The 26,388-nt window shown below is 43.9% G+C and overlaps 3 protein-coding genes across 5 annotated transcripts in view; 1 reads left to right on the forward strand and 2 right to left on the reverse strand.

Moving 5' to 3' along the window:
• Positions 1–52: 52 nt before the first annotated feature.
• Positions 53–4,387, forward strand: LOC115120535 (zinc finger and BTB domain-containing protein 39-like). Its single transcript, XM_029649490.2, has 3 exons — positions 53–158; positions 563–2,242; positions 2,430–4,387. The coding sequence occupies exons 2-3, from the start codon at positions 593–595 to the stop codon at positions 3,342–3,344; spliced, it is 2,565 nt and encodes an 854-aa protein (XP_029505350.1). The 5' UTR covers positions 53–158; positions 563–592; the 3' UTR covers positions 3,345–4,387.
• A 1,130-nt stretch (positions 4,388–5,517) lies between these two features.
• Positions 5,518–7,944, reverse strand: LOC115120538 (G-protein coupled receptor 182-like). Its single transcript, XM_029649494.2, has 2 exons — positions 7,855–7,944; positions 5,518–7,373 (listed from the first exon to the last, which is right to left on the reverse strand). Exon 2 carries the CDS (start codon positions 7,368–7,370, stop codon positions 6,279–6,281), a length of 1,092 nt encoding a protein of 363 aa, XP_029505354.1. The 5' UTR covers positions 7,371–7,373; positions 7,855–7,944; the 3' UTR covers positions 5,518–6,278.
• LOC115120537 (phosphatidylinositol 5-phosphate 4-kinase type-2 gamma-like) overlaps positions 5,518–26,388 on the reverse strand; it is a 32,988-nt gene continuing 12,117 nt past the window's right edge. The window contains exons 5-12 of one of the 3 annotated variants that reach the window (XR_003862169.2): positions 24,825–24,971; positions 24,464–24,502; positions 19,747–19,860; positions 19,298–19,562; positions 18,986–19,089; positions 15,485–15,620; positions 7,860–8,093; positions 5,518–5,869 (exon numbers count right to left, since the gene is read on the reverse strand). Coding sequence is in view for 1 of the 3 variants with exons in the window: in XM_029649493.2 (XP_029505353.1) it covers positions 15,540–15,620; positions 18,986–19,089; positions 19,298–19,562; positions 19,747–19,860; positions 24,464–24,502; positions 24,825–24,971 (750 nt within the window). In the remaining 2 variants the exon portion in view is untranslated. Of the gene's footprint in view, positions 5,870–7,859; positions 8,094–14,251; positions 15,621–18,985; positions 19,090–19,297; positions 19,563–19,746; positions 19,861–24,463; positions 24,503–24,824; positions 24,972–26,388 lie in introns of those variants that run through there. The other 2 variants (XR_003862170.2, XM_029649493.2) reach the window with 2 other exon arrangements.

Raw genomic sequence — 26,388 nt, forward strand, 5'->3', positions numbered from 1 at the left:
ACCGCTGGGGGGCAATACTGCCAAATATTTGGTTTTCAAGCAGCCTTCCAGGCATTATTTTGTTTTACGTCATTGCTGTGCGACTGGAAACGACCGATAATAAAAAAGGAAGCTATTGAAAACGTTGACTAAATGGTCGAACATACTGCCTTCTATTGGTAAAGAATATAATATCAACATGATTTATGAAAGACTTTGTCTATCCTCGTAGAAAGGTGTTTATAGGTTTGCATTTTGTAGAGTTTGGAATTGGATCATGGCAAACGTAGAAAACTGATGAGCAGCTAGCGTTAGCTGGCAAGCTAGATAGCCTAACAAATTAGCATTCAATGAAACTTGAAATGTTACAATGTTTCCCTAGTTTATTATGTATTCGAGCTCTAATAACTATCTGTTAGTTCAATAAGTATTATATATTTGTTTTACAAGCATGGCACTCGACAAAGCTGCACTCCCCTTAATCTCACAATCAATCAATGGCGCTTGATACTGGATTATGTTATTGCGGACTGATTTAGGCTAGACAATGACGCTGTTGGCTTCCCCTTGTCTCTTCTCCTAGTTGGGATTTGAGTAACACCGCCAGGGAGCGATGAGGATTCGGCTGCAGGGCTCAGGCCACGCCGCTGGCCTCCTTGCCGAGCTCAACCACTGCCGTCTGTCCCGCCTCTTCTGTGATGTCATCCTCCAGGTGGGGAGCCGCGCCTTTGCAGCGCACCGCGCCGTGCTCGCGTGCGCCGGAACCCACTTCCGCAGCATGTTCTCGGGCAGGGGGACCCAGATCGGAACCTCAGGAGCCACGACAACGTACACTCTGGATTTTGTGTCCCCGGCCAATTTTGAGAAGGTGCTGACTTTCATCTACACTGGAGAGATCTTCACAGACCTGATAGATGTAGGAGTGCTGTATGAGCTGGCAGAGAGGCTGGGGGTGAGAGAGCTGGTGAGGGCCTGTCACGCTACCTTCCCTGACCTGCAGCAACCGGGCTCTGGCTCTGCAGACTGTGTGGTGGATGGAGACCTGGACCCTGACATGGTTGCTGCTGCAGCTACTGCTGCTGGGTCATCCGTGTGCTCATCCTCTGCAGCGTCTTGTTCCTCCCTGTCATCATCTGCTGGTCCCTCGGCTGCTCCTACTCCAGCGGCGGCCCCCTCACCTCTCCCCCAGGGCAGCAGGGTGGCCAGGCTGGGCCGGGGTGGTGGACACACAGCCCCTCTGTCCCTGTCCCTCAAAGCAGAGGACGTCCAGTCTCACCTGGGCTATGGACAGATGGCCGAAGACAAACGGGTACAGCTGACAGGAGATCAGCAGAGTTCAGTAGACATGTCCACTGTAGCTGTTGAGGCTACACCTGGACCTCCCCTGCAGCTGAAGACTGAGGAGGTGGTGGTGGGAGACGGGGTTGATAACGGTGAGGAGGAACAGATGGTAGTTAGTGGGAGTAGGGCTGGTTCTGTACCTCCATGTGTATCTGACTCCTGCTCCTACCCAGACTCGTCAGCCCAGCTGGGAGGGGATATCTGTGGGGTGAGGGAGGCCCCTTCGTCCTCCTCTGGAGACCCCCTGGACAGCCTGCAGATGGGAGTGGTGGAGGCTGGGGTGGGAGGTGTGAGCTCTGACCATGCAGGGGTCATCTTTGGGGGGGGGGAGGATGATGAAGACGATGATGAAGAGAACGAGGAAGAGAGAGAGCATTTGCAGGGAGATGAAGAAGGGACTGATGGAGGAGTGGACCAGTGGAGACAGCTGGCTGGAGAGATCATCGAGTTGAGCGATGGTGAGAACTACATGGAGGAGGAAGATGAGGAGGAGGATGAAGACGAGGACTTGGTGTGTGTGGAGAACGGAGCAGCGGTCAGTGCAGGGGGTGTGAACACTGGCCAGGTGTCATCGGTGCAGGGTATAATGGCGTGTAAAGCCTGTGGAATGGCACTGTTGGCCGACTCTGCTTCCCTGAGGGCCCACGCAGAGACCCACCTCACTGAGACAGGGGCCTGCAGGGTGTGTGGGGCATCTTTCCCCGGAGACCGTGGCGCCAGCATCACCCACGCCTTGTCCCATGTGGTGTTCTCTTGTGACATGTGTCATCTCCAGTTCAACAGCCAGGCCAAGTTGGTACGCCACCGGCGCCAAGCTGCAGCCAGGTACACCCTCCCCAGTCAGCTCCACAACGCTACCCAGGGGCACAACGGGGAGCTGCAGTGTGCTGTCTGTAACAAAGCCCTCACCAAGGACTTCCAGGTCAGTTTGGTTTGCTCCATTTTTCCTGAGTGATTTTGCGTTTTGGCTAATAGCGACGGTAAAATATATAGATTGACATAGCTCCATCAAATTCATTGAACTCGAGCACACCTATTGCATCGAGGTGGCTAAGACATCTATTTTCCCTCCTTGTATTGTTGACATACTGTCTCTCTCCTTCCCCCAGGTCATCAGGGATCACCTGCTGAGTCACGTGTCCATCCAGTCACTGAGCTGTGGTGTGTGCCAGCTGCCCCAGCCCTCCCTATGTGCCCTGCTGTGGCACGCCCTCACCCACCTCTCCCTGCCAGTCTACTCCTGCCCGCTCTGCGCCTGCGGCTTCCTAGATCGCCCTCTGCTGGACAGACACATGTTCCTGCATGCTGAGGAGGCCGCCACTGACAGAGAGGCCATGAGGGCTCATAAAGCAGCCGGACCAGAGGGAGAGGAGGAGCTGCGTTGCTTCTTATGCCCACAGACCTTCCGCTCTGCCTCAGCTTTCCAGTACCACCTGAGCTTTCACACCAACGAGGCCCAGGGCAGCCAGGGGTGGGCAGGGAAACGAAAGGCTGACCAGATAGAGTACCCTTCCTCCTGCTCCTCCTCCTCCCCCCTGGAGGCAGGCAGCCTGGGGAAGCTGGGCAACATGGGCTTCGGCCTGGGCTCCTTCAGCCTCTCAGACAAGCTGCTCCAGGGGGCCGTGGCAGCTGGCTTTCCCACAGGCCTCCTGTCCAATGGGAACTCCTTGGGTGGCACCATCCCCCGGGAGAAATGGTACCGCTGTCGCTTCTGCGGCAAACGCTTTGCCCACTCTGGCGAGTTCACCTACCACCTGCGCATCCACACTGGGGAGAAGCCGTACCAGTGCAAGGTGTGCCTGAGGTTCTTCCGAGGGCGCTCCACCATGATCTGCCACCTGAAGACCCACGCCGGGGCACTCATGTACCGCTGCACCATTTGCGGCCTCTACTTTTCCACGCTCAAGCTTGTGTCCTCCCACATGGACATCCACAAGGACCACCTGCCTCCAGACTTCAACATAGAGCAGACCTTCATGTACAACGACCACTCCAAAGAACCCCTCCCCGCCCTGGACACCTGATCAGCTACTCCTCTGGTGTCTGTCTTTCACTTCCTTTTCTTCCCTCCGTCTCTTTGTCTGCCTGTCTCTCGCCCATTCTCTTCCTCTTTTCCACTCGCTTTCAATACCTCTTTCTGGTTGTGGACCATATCTATAGCCGTGTAGAATGTATTTCACTTGTTTTATGTCTGTATTTCAGATGGTATTATGGATCGAAGAGACCTGTTTTGTAGCATAGTGTAGCCGGAAAGGTCATCTTTTCTTGGAAGAAGCTTAGCCACTTGGTGGCAGTATATCTATTGTGGTCTATGGAAGGAAGGACGTGCTACTGTTTACTGACTGTTTTCAACGCAAGTCCATTGGCTTTTCCTAAGTTGCAGTCAAACGTGGTCTTAAGTGTCTTATTACTCAGTTTTACAAAAAATGAATTACATTTTTCTATCACTGTACGCATTTTGTCAGTTATGTGTACATCCATTTTTATATTAAACATGTGACAGACCATTCATGTATGTCTGAGTGAAACAATATTTGCCACGCTGCACCAAGCATATGTACCCATTAACATGGGTTAAGTGTACCTGACCCATCATACTTTGTAACTGAAGAATGGGAGGATGAATGAGGCCTTGTTGTATCTGTTCCCTAGGAAACCATTTAGGTACATCTTCCTCAAAGCATTTATGTAGTGATAGACTATAATGCAGACATTATATAGTAGTTCATATGTGTTACTGATCAGATGGTATGAACGGTAGTTTCCAACCAGAGTGCCAGTTAGTCACGCGAGAGTTTTAAAAGTCACAGGAAATCATGTCTGCCTTGTCTCAGCATTTCAAAGGCACTACGTTATGAGTATTGTGTTTTGTAGACTTGTGGTCCTTCAAGTGCTCACTTTGGGCATGATGACATTTAAACAACTATTTGGTGTCTCACCTCATCAGTCGGATTAAACTATTTATTATATTTATTATTTTATGTACTTTTTTTTAATGAGAACTATGAACGTTGGCCTTTATATATCTCGTTTCTAGTTCTGGAAAGAATAAAGTAAATATAACAAATGTTGATCTCACTGTCTAGTTACTTTTCGCTCCTAACCCTAATGCTTTGTTTTTTCTTTATTGTATTTGATCTGTTATGTTTGCTGCCACAGAATACATTCATCATTGCATTTTAATGATGCATATGCATTTATGCACAATTTGCGTGTTTATCTAGATCCTGCTGTAGGGACTGGTGACCTTTGAACCTGTAATGCTGTTCTGTTCTTGGTATGCTGCTTCCTCCCATTGTGCTGTATGTGAAGTGAAACCTAAGCCTTTCTCCCTCTTATTACCATGTCAACATCGTTAAACCAACATAAAATTCCTTCCGGACTTCCCAGTGAAAGCAAACTTAGGCAAGTATTCAACTAAAAAATGAGGACTGATTTTGTACAATCAGACCTGTGTTGAAATAATACTCAGGGTATTTTTTTATATTACTTTCAGACATTTGGAAGTATTTAGATATTTATTTGAAAAGACAAGTAGTTGAATATTGGAATGTATTTGGAAATACTCACACTAACATGCATTTAATAACCCATGCATTTGAAAATAAGTCCTTAAAAATAGTAGGCTATTTATAGGAAATTTAAAATACTTTCACTGTTGATTTGGGACAGATTTGAAAATACTCAAACAGAAAATAAGTATTTAAGTAACTAATCAAATATAATTTTACCCAGGTCTGCATAAAATAAAAGTTATACCATTTTAAGAGATGTTTTCCAGATACAGATTAAACCTAGTCCTGGACTGAAAAGTTTATTTACCGTAATGGAGAATATCCATTGAAAGTGCTATTTAGTCCAGGACTATGCTTAATCTCTGGGAAACCAGCCCATCAAAAATGTAAAGATGTTGCATTGTTACACACCAGATAGGTGCAGTGAAATGTGATGTTTTAAAAGGTCAGTCATAGTAGTAAGGCAGCCCGTAGCAAATTAGGGTTAAGTGCCTTACTCAAGGGCACGTTAACAGTTAATTGCACCTTGTTGGCTCAGATATTTGAACCAGCGACCTTTTGGTTACTGGCTCAACACTAGGCTACCTGCCTCCTACTATGGGAGCTATTCATAATCTTGCCTTTATTTACAATAGGGAAAAATAATCAAAAGGGGAAGTTGATTTTGATATTAACACAATCATCCTGTTTGAAATACTTTTATTCAACACATTTACAAATTCAGCAGAAAAAGAAAGTTGCTGTGGAAATTAAGATCTGTTTATATGTTTGTGTAATCAAAATGTTTTACATTTAGCAGTTGCATTTCAATTTTACAAGTTGTTTATACTCAATAGTTATAAGTTTTAAATCTCATCTGTTACACAGAGGAAAATGTTTATTTGCGAGGAAGCTTCTCTTCACCCAGCGATGTAATGACTAATTCTGTCCTCCAGAAGTTCCTAGATATTGGTGCCACAAGTTCCTGTGGAAGTTCAAAGAAAAAATTCCGAAAGCGTTTCCTTCCTTCCTCTGTTTACAACATTATTGATGCGCTGAAAGAGAAAAATGGGAGACAGATGAGAGGGACAGAGAGCCCATCATTTACATGACTATTTCTTAGTGACCAAGGCTGAATCCTGATTCTCCACAATTCTCCATAAATGTGTACTTGCACACTGCTGGTTATGTTTTCTTTTGTTTTATAATGTAAGAAACTCCCTTCAGCCAATGCTTACACCAATCAAATACTTTGAAATGAAAGTGTGCAAGTGTGCACTTTGGGAGAAGGGTGAACAATCTGGACCCAAGAGAGTCAGACTAAGAAACCTTGTCTTGTGACATGTCTAGCCTGTGAAGGCAGCACACGCTTCAGTAACAGCTTTCAAGTTCCCCTTTCCTCCATTGTCCTTCGGTGATGATGGCTAGTTAAGTCTCAATGTAACACTGTGGTGCTTCCTTTTTCTACAACCCAGCAACATCAGAGTGACTGGTGCTCATGTTGCTAAGCTTGCATTCCTTCTTCCTAGTGTCTGGTCCTCCTGCGTTGGGTGCAGTTTCTTGGGGATTCGACCCTCCTGGGAACTCCCTGGGTACATAGTGGACCACAGCGTTGATCAGGTTGGAACGGAAGCTCTTGCTGAGGAAGTTGTAAAGGATAGGGTTGGCGATGCAGTGGAAGAGCGACAGGCCCTCAACCACACCATAGGAGTTGTAGAGCACCTCCACTGTGTTGCAGCTGAACACGTGAGGGTCCAGATCATCCACCATCATCAGGAACAAGACGATGTGGTACGGCAGCCAGCAGAGGACAAACACCAGGGAGTACACATGCACCAGCCAGACGTCCCGTTTTCCCTGCACGTCTGGAGCGGAGCGCACCGCTCGGGCGATCAAGATGTTACAGGTGACGATGATGGAGGCCGGGCCAAGGAACTGGAAGATGAGGCAGAGGAAGGAGACGGAGACAAACCACTCAGTGTAGTTGTTCTCTGGCAGCATGTAGCAGCCCGGCTCGTCCCACTCCAGCAGGTCCATATGGACGTTCTCCAGCAGAGCCAGGAACAGGGAGAGGAGCCAGAGACCACCGCAGAGTAGCCAGCGGCGACGTCTGGCTACGGGGAAGCAGGCAGGAGACGAGGGCCTGGACAGGGACAGGTAGCGCTCCAGGGTCATGAAGGCCAGGAAGAAGGAGCTGCTATAGAAGTTAATCACGTAGATGAGGTGGGTGACTTTACATAGGAAGCGGCCCCACAGCCATACCTTGTCCATGGTCACCTCCAGCATGTAGAAGGGCAACATCAGAACCACCATCAGGTCCGACAAGCTCACGTTGATGACGCAGAACAAGACGCCGTTGGCCGAGTGGCGCCGGCGCCAATTGACCCAGACCACCAGGGTGTTTTCAGCCAGCCCCACCATGAACAGCAGCAGGTAGAGCAGGAACAAGGCGATCCGCTGATAGTCCTTATCCAGATTGAGGGTGCACTCGTAGACGAACCAGGGCGTGCCATTGAAGAAATTTAACGAGGAGTTGTGCAAGTCAAATTCGTTCATTGTCTATTGAAAGCAGAGGAAATTGTTAGCCGTGTTAGGAGTTCAGAATTGGTATAATCAGATTAAAATCAGACTGTAATGTAAGCAGTGGAGGACGTGCAGTGGTGAAACATGCATTTCTGTCTGGTTCTGAGCTGCAAGATGAAATGTGAGGAGCATTTCACACCAGAGAATTGTCATGAAGAATATATATATAGTTTATTTTTTTAATCAACCTGAGACAAAGTCAGACACTATGGCGTATGTGTACACCAGCTAATTTGAGATAATCCTAATTTGCTGTTCTCCCCCCAGTTTTCCTCTTATCATAATAATACAGCCAAACAATGCATGAATAAATTACTTTATGTAGATCATGAGGTAATTAAATATTCACAAATTAAGTTTTTCATTTTTCACTCTTAGTGTATCAAGTCTAAACTCAAATCGTTAAATTTTACTAGAGGTGAAGAACAGCAGGAAGCCGTACTGTTGTGATACATACAGTACCTTGATGTGCTGTGGCGAAGAGAACCTGGTGATAGATGATGAGTGGTTAGGAAAGGTCCCTCAGGGCAGGGGGTTCTGGTGGTCTGCCTGCCTGGGGAGTTAGCTGAGGCTTGGAGGAGCGAGGAGGCTGGACTGACTCTGGGGTCCTGGAGAATCTGTGCTTAGTTCAGGCTGACAGACAAAGCCCTCTCCTCCCCCGTCCTGTCTTCTCAGTGCCAGAGTTGACAGGACATCCTAAGAAGGGGGGTGGGGGTTGGTAGTGTGAAGAGCAGGAAAGCCTTGACTGTGGAGCTGCCAGGGGGGAAATACTGGCTTGTGTCCCAAATAGCTCCCCATTCCCAATTTAGTGGAGTACTTTTTATTGCCTTGTTTAAAACTAATGCATTATATAGGTAATACGGTGCCATTTGAAAAGCTGTTACGGGGTCAGTGTGACTGGGTGAAACAGGGAATGCAGCCTATCTAGAATCTCTACCATTACCTCCATAACAGCTGCAAACTTAACATTGTTGCTTAGTACATCACACATATTGTATGCTCCTCTATCAACCCTTATATTTCCTTCACATATAAAGTAAGTGGTAAATACAGTGCATTTGGAAAGTTTTCAGACCCCTTGCCTTTTTCCACATTTTGTTAAATCAAACATTGATTAAATAAATGTTTTTCTTATCAATCTACACACAATACCCCATAATGATGAAGCGGAAACAGATTTGCAAATGTATTAAATATAAAAAACAAATTCCTTATTTACATAAGTATTCAGACCGTTTGCTATGAGACACAAAATTGAGCTCAGGTACATCCTGTTTCCATTGATCATCCTTGAGATGTTTCTACAACTTGATTGGAGTCCACCTGTGGTAACATGATTTGGAAAGGCACACACCTGTCTATATAAGGTCCCACAGTTGACAGTTGACAGAGAAAAAACCAAGCCATGAGGTCAAAGGAATTGTCCAAAGAGCTCCGTGACAGGATTGTGTCAAGGCACAGATCTGGGGAATGGTACCAAAATAATTCTGCAGCATTGAAGGTCCCAGAGAACACAGTGGTCCCCATCATTCTTAAATGGAAGAAGTTTGGAACCACCAAGACCCTTCCTAGAGCTGACCGCCCGGCCAAACTGAGCAATCGGTGGAGAAGGGCCTTGGTCAGGGAGGTGACCAAGATCCCGATGGTCACTCTGACAGAGCTCCAGAGTTCCTCTGTGGAGATGGGAGAATATTCCAGAAGGGCAACCATCTCTGCAACCCTCCACCAATCAGGCCATTATGGTAGGCCAGACGGAAGTCACTCCTCAGTAAAAGGCACTTGACAGCCCACTTGGAGTTTGCCAAAAGGCACCTAAAGAACATTCAGACCAAGAGAAACAAGATTCTCTGGTCTGATGAAACCAAGATTGAACTCTTTGGCCTGAATGCCAAGAGTCACGTCTGGAGGAAACCTGGCACCATCCCTATGGTGAAGCTTGGTGGTGGCAGCATCATGCTGTGGGGATGTTATTCAGCGGCAGGGACTGGTAGACTAGTCAACGGAGGAAAGTACAGAGATACTTGATCCAGACGCTTATAATAAATCCTGCTATGCCCTCAAACAGGCAATACGTCAATACAGTACTAAGATTGAATCCTACGACACCGGCTCTGACGCTTGTCGGATGTGGCAGGGCATGCAACTATTACGGACTACAAAGAGAAACCCAGCCGCGAGCTGCCCAGTGACGCGAGCTACCAGACAAGCTAAATGCCTTTTATGCTCGCTTCAAGGCAAGCAACACTGAAGCATGCACGGAGAGCACCAGCAGTTCCAGACGACTGTGTGATCACGCTCTCCGTAGCCGATGTGAGCAAGACCTTTAAACAGTTCACCTTTCACAAGGCCAGACGGATTACCAGGACGTGTACTCACTTCACTGACAATTTCAACCTCTCCCTCACCAAGTCTGTAATACCTACATGCTTCAAGCAGACGGGGTGCGGCAGGTAGCCTAGTGGTTAGGGCAATGGACTAGTAACCGAAAGGTTGCAAGATTGAATACCCGAGCTGACAAGGTAAAAATATGTCGTTCTGCCCCTGAACAAGGCAGTTAACCCACTGTTCCTAGGCTGTCATTGAAATTAAGAATTGACTTGCCTAGTTAAATAAAAGGTCAAATAAAAAAAAATAGACCACCATAATCACTGTGACCAAGAAACCGAAGGTAACCTGCCTAAATCACCACAGAACCGTAGCATGTTTCCTTTCAAAGCCATGGAGTGCTTTGAAAGGCTGGTCATGGGTCACAACACAATCATCCCGGAAACCCTAGACCCACTCCAATTCGCATACAGCCCTAACAGATCCGCATAATACGCAATCTCAAATCCCACTCCACACTGCCCTTTCCCACCTGGACAAAAGGAACACCTATGTGAGAATGCTGATCATTGACAACAGCTCAGTGGTCAACACCATAGTGACCACAAAGCTCATCACTAAGCTAAGGACCCTGGGACTAAACACCTTCCCTCTGCAACTGGATCCTGAACTTCCTGACGGCCGTCCCCAGGTGGTAAGGGTAAGCAACAACACATCTGCCACGGTGATCCTCAACACGGGGGCCCCTCAGGGGTGCGTGCTTAGTCCTCTCCTGTACTCCCTGTTCACCCCACGACTGTGTGGCCAAGCATAACTCCAACACCATCATTACGTTTGCTGATGACACAACAGGTTGTAGGCCTGATCACCGACAACGATGAGACAGCCTATATGGAGGAGATCAGAGACCTGGCAGTGTGGTGCCATGACAACAACCTCTCTCAACGTGAGCAAAACCAAGGAGCTGATCATGGACTACAGGAAAGGGAGGGCCAAACAGGCCCCCATTAACATCTACGGGCTGAAGTTCCTTGTTGTCCACATCACCAACAAACGATCATGGTCCAAACACACCAAGACAGTTGTGAAGAGGACACGACAACACCTTTTACCAGTCAGGAGACTGAAAGGATTTGGCATGGGTCCTGAGATCCTCAAAAAGTTCTACAGCTGCACCATCGAGACCATCCTGACCGGTTGCATCACCGCCTGGTATGGCAACTGCTCGGCATCCGCCCGAAAGGCGCGAGGGTAGTGCGTACGGCCCAGTACATCACTGGGGCCAAGCTTCCTACCATCCAAGACATATATGCTAAGCAGTTTCAGAGGAAGGTCCAAAACATTGTCAAAGACTCCAGTCACACAGGTCATACGGTACCAGTGTGCCAAGTCTAGGTCCAAAAGGCTCCTTAATAGAGTCTACCCCAAGCTATAAGACTGCTGAACAATTAATCAAATGGCCACCTGGACTATTTACATTGACACCCCACCCATTTGTTTTTACACTGCTGCTACTCACTGTTTATTATCTATGCATAGTCACTTTAACCCTACCTACATGTACAAAATTACCTTGACTAACCGGTACCCCTTGTGTATAGCCTCGTTATTTTTATTTAATTGTGTTTAATTTTATTTTTTAAATATTTTCTTAACCAACAATGCAGTTCAATAAAGTTAAGGGCTTGTAAGTAAGCATTTCACGCTGTTGTATTCAGCACGTGACAAAAACTTGATTTAATGAAAACCTGCTCCAGAGTGCTCAGGACCTCAGACTGGGGCGAAGGTTCACCTTCCAACAGGACAACAACAGCCAAGGCAACGCAGGAGTGGCTTCGGGAACAAGTCTCTGAATGTCCTTGAGTGGCCCAGCCAGAGCCCGGATTTGAACCCGATCAAACATCTCTGGAGAGACCTGAAAATAGTTGTGCAGCAACACTCCCCATCCAACCTGACAGAGCTTGAGAGGATCTGCAGAGAAGGTGAAAAACTCCCCAAATACAAGTGTGCCAAGCTTATAGAATCATACCCAAGAAGACTTGAGGCTGTAATCGCTGACAAAGGTGCTTCAACGGTTTTTTATTTTACCTTTATTTGACTGGGCAAGTCAGTTAATAACAAATTATTATTTTCAATGACGGCCTAGGAACAGTGGGTTAACTGTCTTGTTCAGGAGCAGAAGACAGATTTTTACCTTGTTAGCTCATGGATTTGATCTCGCAACCTTTCGGTTACTAGTCCAACGCCCTAACCACTAGGCTACCTGCCGCCCCAAAGTATTGAGTAAAGGGTCTGAATACTTATGTAAATGTGATATTTCAGTTTGTTGTTTTTGCTTTGCCATTATGGGGTAGTGTGTGTAGATTGAGGAATTAAAAAATTATAATAATAAGGCTGTAACGTAAAACAAAATGTGAAAAAAGTTAAGGGGTCTGAATACTTTCTGAACTTCTCTGTCCAGTTATTCTGCGGCGAACAACAATTCTATAATTCTACCAATTGTCTTCTAAGATGAAACTTCAGTAAAAACACAGCTTAGTTGGTATGAAGGGGCTGTGTGATAAACCAAAAAAAACAGCCGCTTAACATAAGACAATCCCAGGAAGCCCCTTTAGCCATAGAGGAGTGATGAATAGCAGAGTAGGGGGATATTGGAAGCATCAAACCTCACTGGCGTGAGAGAGCCCTTTAATCTGAACCCCCCTCCATCTCTCCCGGTCCGTGATGTTCGTCTCAGCACTCACTTTGAAATCACTACTTCAACTACAGTAGCTTGGCAGCCACTCTGTACAGCCAGTTGTAGGCAATTATTTTACTTACAACATGTCAATGGATTGTTTCATCTACCTTGGAAGGGGTGTATTTCCTGAAAGCTCCGTAGCATTAACATCATCCTTTGGCCGATCTATGAACTTTAGTGCTATGAATTTGGGCGGGAATCACCCCTAGTCAGTTTTCCTATTGAAATAGTGAGTCAGATCATTAAGTCGTCAACACCTGTCAGGTTAGGTGACAAAGCAAAGGACATGATATCAGCATTTGGAAACCACTTGACATCATTGGCATAGCATTACATCAACTTATTTGGTGCTTTTTTGATGTAATATAACTCCAGTTCTCACCACCAGCTCCATTTAATATCTGTGTAATTTGTTTGTTTTCATTGATTTTATGGGACCCAGGGCTCCCTGTAAAGCACTGGCTATTGTCAATGAGTGGACTATCCTGGCTAAATAAATCAAACTAAATGAATGAGCAGTCAGCACTATTGTTCTGTTGAAGAGTTCAAGTGGCAACAGCCACCACAGCCTTCCAGGGGTCGGCGTGATAAGGAGCAGCACAGGGAAGACATTTGTGTTGGCCGAGGCTCATGGGACATGTTCTGAACGCAGTGTTTCAACTTCCACCGCTCTCCGGGTTGTCAGCATTTCTGTTAGTTTAAGGCTGATATTTTTTTATCTCCCGAGTCTGCCCATCCTGCTTACGTCCCTTTGTTAAGAGTTGTCAATTCCTCTCTTTTCCCAAAGCAACAGGAAGAGGTCTGTCAGCAGAATTATGCCTCCTGACCTCCTCCAGTCCACGTGTTGGGCTCAGCCTGTTATCTGTGGCCAGCGTAATACTCAAATAACCCTAGTGGTAGTACTAACCAAACTAACCCCCCTATCAACTGTAACGCTAACCAAACTAACCCCCTATCAACTGTAACGCTAACCAAACTAACCCCCTATCAACTGTACCGCTAACCAAACTAACCCCCTATCAACTGTACCGCTAACCAAATCCCCCTATCAACTGTACCGCTAACCAAACCCCTCTATCAACTGTAACACTAACCAAACCCCCCTATCAACTGTACCGCTAACCAAATCCCCCTATCAACTGTAACGCTAACCAAACCCCCCTATCAACTGTACCGCTAACCAAATCCCCCTATCAACTGTACCGCTAACCAAATCCCCCTATCAACTGTACCGCTAACCAAACCCCTATCAACTGTACCGCTAACCAAACCCCTATCAACTGTAACGCTAACCAAACCCCCTATCAACTGTAACGCTAACCAAACCCCCTATCAACTGTAACGCTAACCAAACCCCCTATCAACTGTAACGCTAACCAAACTCCCCTATCAACTGTACCGCTAACCAAACCCCCCTATCAACTGTAACGCTAACCAAACTCCCCTATCAACTGTAACGTTAACCAAACTAACACAAAAAAGCAATGCCTCGCTCCCCTACGTGACCTAGATATTGTATTGATTTGTAGGCTGTGTGCCATTTTGAAATGTATGTACTGTAGTTCTGTCCTTGAGCTGCTCTTGTCTATTAATGTTCTGTATTATGTCATGTTCCATGTTTTATGTGGACCCCAGGAAGAGTAGCTGTTGCGAAAGCAACAGCTAATGGAGATCCTAATAAAATACCAAACTCACAACCATATCAACTGTACCACTAACCACACACAAAGAGAGATGTGTGTGTGACTGCTATAATGTAAAATCTATATAAAAAAAAAACAATTTCAGAAAATCTTTGTAAAATATATTTTTGATCCAAAAGCTGATTTGCAAAAATACAAGATGTGCAATCACAATGGTTACAAGGCTTCACTTACTCATACTGTAACTATTCAGCCCGTCAATGTATTCAACTTCTATACTAGAAAACTCATCACATCTTTAAGGCAATCAAATTGCATAAAGCAGCTGAAATGTAATGCTATATTCTATGAGTGACACATAATACCCAAGCTAGCTCTTCTGTGGAGTCTCTTCAAATGTCATAATAATAGTCGTCGTCAAATCTGACCAAGCATAGACCATCGTCTACCTCTACTCATCTTTTATTCTACCTTGGTCCATTGCTGTCATTGTCAAGAAAACATGTTTGGCATGACAATGTGTGAGAGGGAGTTGGAATGATTATACTTATATTCCCCATAACAATGATCTTGAGAAGTCCTTTAAAAATGACTCAGTTTGAGGCACCAAAAGGTATTCAAAAGGACACTGTCAGTCCAACAACAGGGTCTGGTTCCAAGTCCACTCATGATAGCATAATGCTACACATGATCCAATGTGAGATGATGAGGGACGTTCATGGCAAATCCCAGAAGACAGAGACAAATTGCTCTGATATTTACTGTAGGGTTCACTACAATGATATGTTCCTATGTCCAGTTATATTAGTATATTCAGTACATCAGACCAATCCAAGGTTGTGTTCAGTAGCCCGTAAATAACCATGATTTCTTATTGGACAAGTTCAGGTAGTTAGTCATTGGTAGTACAGCACCTCCCAGTTTCCCGCCGCTTCCTTCTGTTTGGTGCTTAATGGACACGACCCAGGATTTCAACTGACTGAGTTATAGGGGCAATCTGGGATTCAAACAAACAACAAAGTGGTCGATATATCAATCCCAGGTTGTCCCTTTAAGTCTATTCTATCCTTTTCAGTGTAACATCTCTCTGAGGACACAAAGCAACAGTATTAGCCTAAGTAGCCTTTTGCTACAAAGTCAGTCAAGAGTGCTTATCAATATGGAATCACATTCATCTTATCAATTTAAAAATAAATATGTATCAGTCAGTAATACATTACAACAATGGAAACAGTAAAGTGTGAGATCAAAATAACATGATCTGTGTGTTTAGATTTTTTGGGTCAATGTTTCATGATATAAATGTACATCAGAAGAAAAACAAGGCAGAAAGTCCCAGAACAAAAGTAAAAGAGAAAGAACAAAAGAACAATACAAACCATCCAATCTAAATGGGAAAAGGTTGGTTGTATCAGTGGTGGTTATAATGTCCTGCTATGCAAAGATGTTGGCGATGAAATCACGAAATCGCTTGGCGTACTGTTCTGGGTGGACAGTGGAGATTTCAGCACCAGCCTGAAGACAGAGGCATAGAGAAGGGTACACGTCAGACCGAGTAGCTCATATAAATGGGAATGAAAAGCGTCAATGAAATGCTCATTTTCCGGATAAAAGTTAAACAAATAAGATAGTGCCTACAGGAAGTATTCATACCTCTTGACTAATTCCACATTTTGTTTGTCTTTAAGCACTGTCAAATTTGTTGTTGATCAACAATTTTCAGGTCTTGCCATAGATTTTCAAGTAGATTTAGGTCTAAACTAACTCGGCCACTCAGGAACATTCACCGTCTTCTTGGTAAGCAACTGCAACGAAGATTTGGCCTTGTGTTTTAGGTTATTGTCCGGCTGAAAGGTGAATTAATCTCCCAATGTCTGGTGGAAAGCAAAATTAACCAGGTTTTCCTCTAGGATTTTGCCTGTGCTTAGTGCAATTCCATTTCTTTCTTATCCTGCAAAACTCTCCAGTCCTTAACAATCACAAGCATACCCATAACATGATGCAGCCACCACTATGCTTGAAAATATGGAAAGTGGTACTCAGTAATGTGTTATATTGGGTTTGACCCAAACATAATACTTTGTATTCAAACCTTGTCTCAGAGCATTTTGTATTATTCTGTACATAAATCCAATACCTCCACTTGGTATGTATTAATTTTTGGATGTCCTATTTTGTATGATATTTTTCGAATTACAATCCATATTATACATTACGAATTTGTAAAATGTACAATATATTACAGATTCTAGCTAGGTGGCCATGTTAGCTAGGCTAGGGGTTAAGTTTAGAAGTTAGGTTAAAGGGTTAGATTTAGGTTAAAGGGTTAGATTTAGCTAAAAGGTTTAAGGTTAGCTAACATGCTAAGTAGCTGCAAAGTAACTAAAAAATAGCAAGAAGTTGAAAAGTTACTAATTAGCTAAAATGCTGAAGTTGTCCATGATGAAATTCAAACTCGCAACCTTTGGGTTGCTAGACGTTCACGTTATATGCCCACCCATCCCGACAAACCACCCTACTTTAGTTTTTGCCTTAAGCAACCATCCGTCTTATGTAACCATACCAAACATAACATATACTATTTTGATTGTCCCGGATGTATTTTTAATATGTTATTAGTTTATTAGACCAGGCTGTATATTAAGGTATATTTTTCAGTATTACTTTAGTGCCTTGTTGCAAACAGGTTTGGTGCATGGTTTGGAATATGTTTTATTCTGTACAGCCTTTTTTTCAAATCAGTCAATTAAGTTTGTATTGTGTAGTAAATACGCTGAACAAAAATATAAACAACATATAAAGGGTTGGTCCCTTGTTTCATGAGCTGAAATAAAAGATACCAGAATTGTTCCATAAACATTTAGCACAAATTTGTTTACATCCCTGTTAGTGAGCATTTCACCAAGATAATCCAACCACCTGACATGTGTGGAAAATCAAGAAGCTGATTAAACAGCATGATTATTACACAAGTGCACCTTGTGCTGGGGACAAAAGGCCCCTCTAAAATGTGTAGTTGTCACAACACCACAGATGTCTCAAGTTTTGAGGGAGCGTACAATTGGCATGCTGACTGCAGGAATGTCCACCAGAGCTGTTGTCAGAGAACGTTATGTTCATTTCTCTACCATAAGCCGCCTCCAACGTCGTTTTAGAGAATTTGGCAGTGCCTCCAACCGGCCTCACAACCGCAGCACACGTGTATGGTGTCGTGTGGGCGAGCGTTAGCTGATGTCAACGTGAACAGAGTGCCCCATGGTGGCAATCAGGTTATGTATGGGCAGGCATAAGCTACAGACAACAAACACAACTGCATTTTATCAATAGCAATTTGAATGACCAGAGATAACGTGACGAGATCTTGGGAGGCCAATTGTTGTGCCATTCATCCACCACCATCACCTCATGTTTCAGCATGATAATGCACGGCCCCATGTCGCAAGGATTTGTACACAATTCCTGGAAGCTGAAAGTGTCCCAGTTCTTCCATTGCCTGCATACTCACCAGACAAGTCACCCATTAAGCATGTTTGGGATGCTCTGGATTGACGTGTACGACAGCATGTTACAGTTCCCGTCAATATCCAGCAACTTCGCACAGCCATTGAAGGAGTGGGACAACATTCCACAGGCTACAATCAACAGCCTGATCAACTCTATGCGAAGGAGATGTGTCACGCAGCATGGTGGTCACAACAGATACCGACTGGTTTTCTGATCCACGGCTCTACCTTTTTTTAAGGTATGTGACCAACAGATGCATAGCTGTATTTCCAGTCATGTGAAATCCATAGACTAGGACCTAATGGACTTATTTCAATTGACTGATTTCCTTATATGAACGGTAACGCAGTTGGATGTTATGTTTATATTTTTGTTCAGTATACAATGTTATTAATCCATCCTCAGTTCTCTCCTATCACAGCCATAGCCAGTTAAACTCTGTAACTGTTATAAAGTCACCATTGGCCTCATGGTGAAATCCCTGAGCGGTTTCCTTCCTCTCCGGCAACAGAGATAGGAAGGACGACTAAACATGTAGTGACTGGGAGTAATGATACACCATCCGAAGTGTAATTAATAACTTGATGCTCAAAGGGATAATTTGTGTTTACCCATCTACCAATAGGTGCCCTTCTTCGCAAGGCATTGGAAAACCTCTCTGGTCTTTGTGGTTGAATTGGTGTTTGAAATTTACTGCTTGATAGAGGGAACTTACATATAATTGTATGTGTGAGGTACAGAGACAAGGTAGCCGTTCAAAAATCATGTTAAACACTATTATTGCACACAGAGTGAGCTTATTACGTGACTTGTTAAGCCACATTTTTGGGCCCTAACAAAGGGATTAAATACTTGAGTCTAACTTTCATTTTTTATTAATTAGTCAAATGTTCAAAAACAAATTATGCTAACATTATGGGGTATTGTGTGTAGGCCAATGACCAACAATATACATGTAATTCGTTTTAAATTCAGGACGTAACAACAAAATGTGGAAAAAGTCAAGGGGTGTAAATACTTTCTGAAGGCCCTGTAATCTAATGGGAGAGCCTTAACCCTCTTATTTCAAAGATGTGATCAGCACAACATTGAAACCAGGGAAAACAAGAAATTGCATTGGGAATAGGTCACTTTCAATTATCGATTAATAGGGAATGATGTTAGAAAAAGCAATAAATGCACAGTATGCACCAGGCTGTATCACATGATGGGGAGTCCCATAGGGTGGCGCACAATTGGCCCAGCGACGTCTGGGTTTGGTCGGTGCAGGCCGTCATTGTAAATAAGAATTTGTTCGTAACTGACTTGCCTAGCTAAATAAAGGTTAACATTACAGTATGCACTGAGTATCTCATCCCTTCGCCCTTTTCACTCACCCCATGCTTGACAGTTTTGGCTGCGTGAGCGGCTTTCTTCTTGGTGTCGTACTGTGTTAGAACGTCTATCAGACCCATGAAGTACACCTCCTTCTGAGGGGCTCCTGGGGGGGGGGGGGGAAAGACCAGATGCTGAATAAAGTCACTGCTTAAAAACCCAAATGACCCAACTTCCAGTGTAACTTAAAATCCAGGAATAGAGTCAATTCCATTTAAAAATCATTCAATTCAGTAGGGAAATTGAGAATCCAATGGCTTAAAATTATTGACTTGATCCAAACCCTGTAATTTCCCAACTTCCCTTGAACCTACCAGGGGCACTCCTTATGGCATACACATCCACATAGGGGTCAAACTCCCCGGGCCCCAGGGGCTTGCAGGAGGCCATGTAGCCAGCGATGCCCTCAGGAGACGTGCTGTAGGAGCACGCGTTAGGGACCTGCATCAGGCCATTCTCAGTCTCCCCATCCTCCTCAATAGAGGGTTCCTCTCCCTCCTCCTCTTCCCGCTCAGCCCGCCCCAAGTCATGGATACCCAGGAGTAGGCTGTAGTCCATAATCTTTAGCTTGACAAGAAACTATAGAACAGGACACACACACCAGATGATTACTATGAATGGAGATGGTGGTATAATGGCAACAAACAGCGAGAATGTTTCTACTGCCACCTTGTGTTAGAATAGGATGACAGTTTCTAGAACTTGAGAGGTCAACATAGAAATAGACTGAATTCTAGTTCTAAATCTGTGGAGGTCACATTACCTCCACATCTCTGTTGAGTTTCTCCATGACCTTCTCCTTCTGCTCCTCGTTCACATACACCTTCTGCATGTTGTTTCTGAAGTCCATGTCCTTGTAGGTGGGCAGCTCTTTCACCTGAGGAACCGTTATGAAACAAACGCATGAGAACTTTCCCAAGCATGTCAAGTGGCCCCTAAAACTAAACTCTGGACCTCGAAGACCATTCCACTACATTTTTGTAATTTTTCAAGGATCATCAATTTGTAATATTTTGCAATTGTTTCTAGTCGCCACCAGTAGATTGCCACAACCTCATGAGGAAAAAAACAACTAACTTACTCTTCAAATAAAATCTTATTGGTCACAAACACATGGTTAGCATATGTTATTGTGAGTTTAGCAAAATGTTTATGCTTCTAGATCTGACAGTGCAGGAGTATCTAACAGGTAATATCTAACAAATTCCACAGAAAAACCTAATACACACAATCTAGTAAAGGAATGGGATAAGAATATATAAGTTTAAAATATATGGATCAGCAGTGACAGAGTGGCTAAGATGCAATCATGTAGGATACAGTATATACAATATACAACTTTCAATGCAGAATTACTTTCCCATTGTTCCTCAACTGCAGTGTATGATATACAACTTTATAATCGCTGAGTCTTTACTTTTATCCCAAAATAAAAAATAAAAAAATTTTTTTTTGCTACATAAGACCGAGTCAAGGTGGTGGGTCACATGTATTGTGGGTTAGTGTCACAATACCAGAATTTTGACTTTAATTCCAATAGCAGGTTTAGTATCACGATGCTCGATACCAGAACGATACCATGGCAAAAGAAGGTGTATTAGCCAAAGTCACAGAATGGCACTTGATCCAGACAAATGTTTTGAGCTCAAACTCATTACACTCATCACATTTTTCAGAGACAGCCATGTATGCATTAATGCAGAATCCAAAACTCTGTCCTCGGGACCCCAAGGGGTGCACATTTTGTTTTTTGCTCTAGCACTACATAGCTAATTCAAATAGTCAAGCTTTGATCATTTGAATCAGCTGTGCAGTCTTAACGGGAAAAAACAAAACATGCACCCCTTGGTTTCCTGAGGACAGAGTTCGGGAAACGCTGTATTAATGAATTAATTGCATCATACAATCAATTTGACTTCATTTTTACCAATGTAGCTACATAACATAATGGTAATCATTTATTTGAATGCTATATCTATTGATAAACCAGGTATATCACGATATAGGCCTATTCACAACACAGGTGAATGCATATTCAATAAGAGTGTATGCATGCATTGATGTTTTGAGCTTGTTTTGGCTGATTTTATGGGGCTACAGAGGAATCAACAACATTTGCATAAAAGCAGCAATGCCTTCTTTTATAAATGCATGCTCTATATCTATGAGCTAATGACATCATTCACACACACACACAGTGAAAAAGACTGGAGAGATGTGACTATGGCAAGGGACACAAAGTGAATTAATAAAGATTTTGGGAATGGCTAGGTTTCCATCCAATTGGCGACAGATTTTCATGCGAATATTTAAAAAATCTGTATAACAACTATATGCACATTTTCCCACCAGAGATGTGTTTCTATCACATTTACTTTTTGCACTATAGGTTAGAGCCTAGGCTACCCTGGGCGGCAGGGTAGCCTAGTGGTTAGAGCATTGGCCTAGTAACCGAAAGGTTGCAAATTCAAATCTCCGAGCTGACAAGGTACAAAATCTGTCGTTCTGCCCCTGAACAGGCAGTTAACCCACTGTTCCTAGGCCGTCATTGAAAATAAGAATTTGTTCTTAAATTACTTGCCTAGTAAAATAAATTCACTGGCAGACATATCAGTGTGGATGACGGATCACCACCTCAAGCTGAACCTCGGCAAGACGGAGCTGCTCTTCCTCCCGGGGAAGGACTGCCCGTTCCATGATCTCGCCATCACGGTTGACAACTCCATTGTGTCCTCCTCCCAGAGCGCTAAGAACCTTGGCGTGATCCTGGACAACACCCTGTCGTTCTCAACTAACATCAAGGCGGTGGCCCGTTCTTGTAGGTTCATGCTCTACAACATCCGCAGAGTACGACCCTGCCTCACACAGGAAGCAGCGCAGGTCCTAATCCAGGCACTTGTCATCTCCCGTCTGGATTACTGCAACTCGCTGTTGGCTGGGCTCCCTGCCTGTGCCATTAAACCCCTACAACTCATCCAGAACGCCGCAGCCCGTCTGGTGTTCAACCTTCCCAAGTTCTCTCACGTCACCCTGCTCCTCCGCTCTCTCCACTGGCTTCCAGTTGAAGCTCGCATCCGCTACAAGACCATGGTGCTTGCCTACGGAGCTGTGAGGGGAACGGCACCTCAGTACCTTCAGGCTCTGATCAGGCCCTACACCCAAACAAGGGCACTGCGTTTATCCACCTCTGGCCTGCTCGCCTCCCTACCACTGAGGAAGTACAGTTCCGCGCAGCCCAGTCAAAACTGTTCGCTGCTCTGGCCCCCAATGGTGGAACAAACTCCCTCACGACGCCAGGACAGCGGAGTCAATCACCACCTTCCGGAGACACCTGAAACCCCACCTCTTTAAGGAATACCTAGGATAGGATAAAGTAATCCTTCTTTAAAAGATTTAGATGCACTATTGTAAAGTGGCTGTTCCACTGGATGTCTTAATACCAAAAGTCGCTCTGGATAAGAGCGTCTGCTAAATGACTTAAATGTAAATGTAAATGTACCTACACCTGTTGTATTTGGCACATGTGACATATAAAATTTGATTTAACATGTATTTACATTTGGTACAGAATTTTTAGGTATTATGTCACGTGCAGCCTTTTATCATCAAATCAAAGTTTATTTGTCACGTGCGCCGAATACAACAGGTGTAGGTAGACCATACAGTGAATTTATTTTACTATAGAAGGTATAGGTATAGAAATTCTTACTTACAAGCCCTTAACCAACAATGAAGTTAAGAAAATACAAAAAATAAATAAAAGTAAGAATAACAAATAATTAAAGAGCAGCAGTAGATAACAATAGCAGGGCTATATACAGGGGGCACCGGTGTTGAGGTAATAAGTACATGTAGATAGAGTTATTAAAGTGACTATGCATAGATAAGAGAGTAGCAATTGTTCTCGCGGGAGGAGAGGGGCAATGCAAATCATCTGGGTAGCCATTTGATTAGATGTTCAGGAGTCTTATGGCTTGGGGTAGAAGCTATTTAGGAGCCTCTTGGATCTAGACTTGGCACTCCGGTACTGTTTGCCGTGCGGTAGCAGAGAGAACAGTTTATGACTAAAGTGGCTGGAGTTTAACAGTCGGAGGCCGAGTAGTTGTCATACCAGGCAGTGATGCAACCCGTCAAATGCTCTCGATGGTGCAGCTGTAAAACCTTTTGAGGATCTGAGGACCCATGACAAATCTTTTCAGTCTCCTGAGGGGGAATAGGTTTTATCGTGTCCTCTTCACGACTCTCTTGGTGTGCTTGGACCATGTTAGTTTGTTGGTGATGTGGACACCAAGGAACTTGAAGCTCTCAACCTTCTCCACTACAACCCCGTCGAAGAGAATGGGGGCGTGCTTCGTCCTCCTTTTCCTGTAGTCCACAATCATCTCCTTTGTCTTGATCACGTTGAAGGAGAGGTTGTTGTCCTTGCACCACATGGTCAGGTCTCTGGCCTCCTCCGTATAGGCTGTCTCATCGTTAAATGGGTTTCCATCGTATTTTCAACTCTAATGATGTTTCTCACAAAACATTGTTTTATATAGCGAGATTATATTATGGACAAAATAGTAAGAATGGTAGCCAAGCATCGATTATCATGTCACCAAAATAAGGCCCTTGATATTTATTGGAAAGGGGCATCAAGCTCATCACCTTGCACTTTCACCACCCTGTTTAGCTCATAATTTAGTTCCTCTGTACCCTAATAAACTGCATGCTTTCCCGATGAGTCGTAGAGGGAGGACCACAGAACAGGTTATCACGTGACTAAGTTTAATTCAATATGATGGTTATTATATCAATACCAACCCAAAAAGATCCCACCTTGTCTGGCGTATTTTGTTTTGTCGACATTAAAAGATTGGATGGAAACCTGGTTAATGATTATGTTTTTTTGGTGACAATCAGCACATTTTGCATTATGGTACCACAAACAAAGTACTATGGTAGTGAATTGATGTTAGCGTCATCTGTAAGATAGCAAAAAAAGTTGGAAGCTACTGGTATGTTCTGTTCTTGCATTGTAAAGTGTTCTAGCCTGTAAAGGACATTGCTTTGCGAACAGTAATTAACAGTTGCAACATTTCTACATTATTCAACTGTTTGCTTCTGTACAGCATGAGAGGGGAGCTAACATGATGCATCCCAGACTCCCAGTGAGTTCAGTGGTTCCTCAATACAGGCTAGATCTAGCAATGGATAACTGGAGCAGGCACGGTGCTCTCGGGCCATAAGGTGATATTGTCTACAGACTTGATCCTTTCTCAGTCAGTAGACAAAGTGAAACGCGTATGATAGAAGTACCGAAAGTAACAAATTCTAGTACCAAACTGTTTTTTAAATGTTATAGGATATAAAAAGTTCAGCACTTTCGGTATACCGTGCAACACTACTGTGGGTGCCTAACAGAACTAGTCCTTAAGGCAATTTTCACATGCATGGTTGGTTGGGTGAGACATAGACATAGACATTCTTAGTTGGCTTACCCGCTCTTTGTCACTTGCTTCACGAGACACCAGAGAGCCCTGAGTATCAATAAGATTAGAGTTTAATAGGCAAGGTCAGGGATTATACGAGTGTAAATCATGAAGTAGCGTAAGGAACAAGCATTACAGAACACTACAGGTGTACAAGCATTATACAACAGGTGACTAGAGTTGCAAAATTCCAGTAACTTTCCCCAAAAGTATTTAAGAAATAAATCCTCCAATCAGGATTCCTGGAAAACCTGGGGATTTTCAGTAAGTAACAGGAATTTTGCAACCCTAGGTGTGTCTCTCTCTCATCTGGAGGTAGTACTGTGTGTGTGTGTGTGTGTACGCGTTTGTGTTTTTCGTTCAGTCTCACCTTAAGGTCGTACTTCCTGTGCACCACCAGTCTGTGGCTGAACATGTTCCTCATGACGATCAGGTAGGTCTCCTCATTCTCTACACCCACACGGTACATCCCCAGGAACTGGGGCAGCAGAGTGCTGCCGTGACACTTCACTATGTGCTGCAGCCAGGGAGAAGAGGGGGACAAATTAATGGCGAATAGACTGTGATTGTGTCTGAAATTACTCCAAGGGCCCTGGTCAAAAGTAGTGCATCATAGAGCCATTTAAAAAAATTACAAGCAAACGTCACGTTTGAGGGATGCACACGCATCCCACACCAAAAACCTCTGTAGCAGGATAGCTAACGCTTAAGTCGAGACCTTGACTAATAGTGAGTGAGTGATTAAAAAATAAAAACATGCAAGACTGACGGCTATAGCTCTGTTCAACAAGTATATTATTCTTCTGGCTATACCCATCTCTATTTGTGATATTTTACCTTGCCTGGCTGGCTTGCTACAGTAGGTAATCAAACCTCTGATGAAATCTGTGATGTATCTGATTACATGTTTGTTAACTTGAATGAGCTGCATTTGAAGTTGCACGTGATCATATCCACTGCTAGGTAAACAGAGCTTTTTGATTCCAAACCGCGCTCACAACTTCTCATAAAGCGTCCGGGAAATGCTTCTATGTGGAATAGGATGCCATCTGGAACACATCAGTACTATACATTCACATGACTCCTTTCACCTCTGGTTGAATATGAAAATGAAACATTTTTCTACACTGGAAACGAATTACTTGCGCTTACATTTTCTCTTTATCTTGCTCTTTCGCTCTTTCCAGGTTACAAATATGTCCCCACTTAGTCTGATCAAAAATGTGTCAGACCAAGTGTCAAATTGAAACAGAGGTGGTCCCTGCAGATATCTCCTTACTATTAACCTTTCTGGCGCAGGCGTTCCGCTAGCGACCCACCTCGACAACATCTGGTGAAATTGCAGAGTGCCAAATTCAAAAGTCATAATAAACATTCATAAAAAATACAAGTGTTATGCATCAGTTTAAAGATGAACTTCTTGTTAATCCAGCCGCTTTGTCAGAATCCAAAAAGGATTTACGGCGAAAGCATACCATGCGATTATCTGAGGACAGCGCACGGCTTACAAAAGCATACAAACATTTTAGGAATTATAAAAGTCAGAAATAGCGATAACATTAATCACTTACCTTTGAAGAACTTCATATGGTTGCAGTCACAAGAGTCCCAGCTACACAATACATTTTTGTTTTGTTCGATAAAGTCCCTCTTTATATCTCAAAAACTCTGTTTTGTTGGCGCGTTTCATTCAGTAATCCACTGGCTCAAAGCCGGTCAAAACATGCAGATGAATACATCCTAATAGTACCGGTAAAGTTCGTCAAAACATATCAAATTATGTTTATAATTAATCCTCAGGTTGTTAATTGTCTAAATAATAGATAATATTTCAACCGGACAATAGCGTATTCAATTAAAAGGAAAAACAACGAAGGGGGGTAATCGGTCACGCGCGCAAACCAGCAATACATGATTCTACACTCCACTGACAG

The sequence above is a fragment of the Oncorhynchus nerka genome, linkage group LG7, assembly GCF_034236695.1.
Source record: "Oncorhynchus nerka isolate Pitt River linkage group LG7, Oner_Uvic_2.0, whole genome shotgun sequence".
Taxonomy (NCBI): domain Eukaryota; kingdom Metazoa; phylum Chordata; class Actinopteri; order Salmoniformes; family Salmonidae; genus Oncorhynchus; species Oncorhynchus nerka.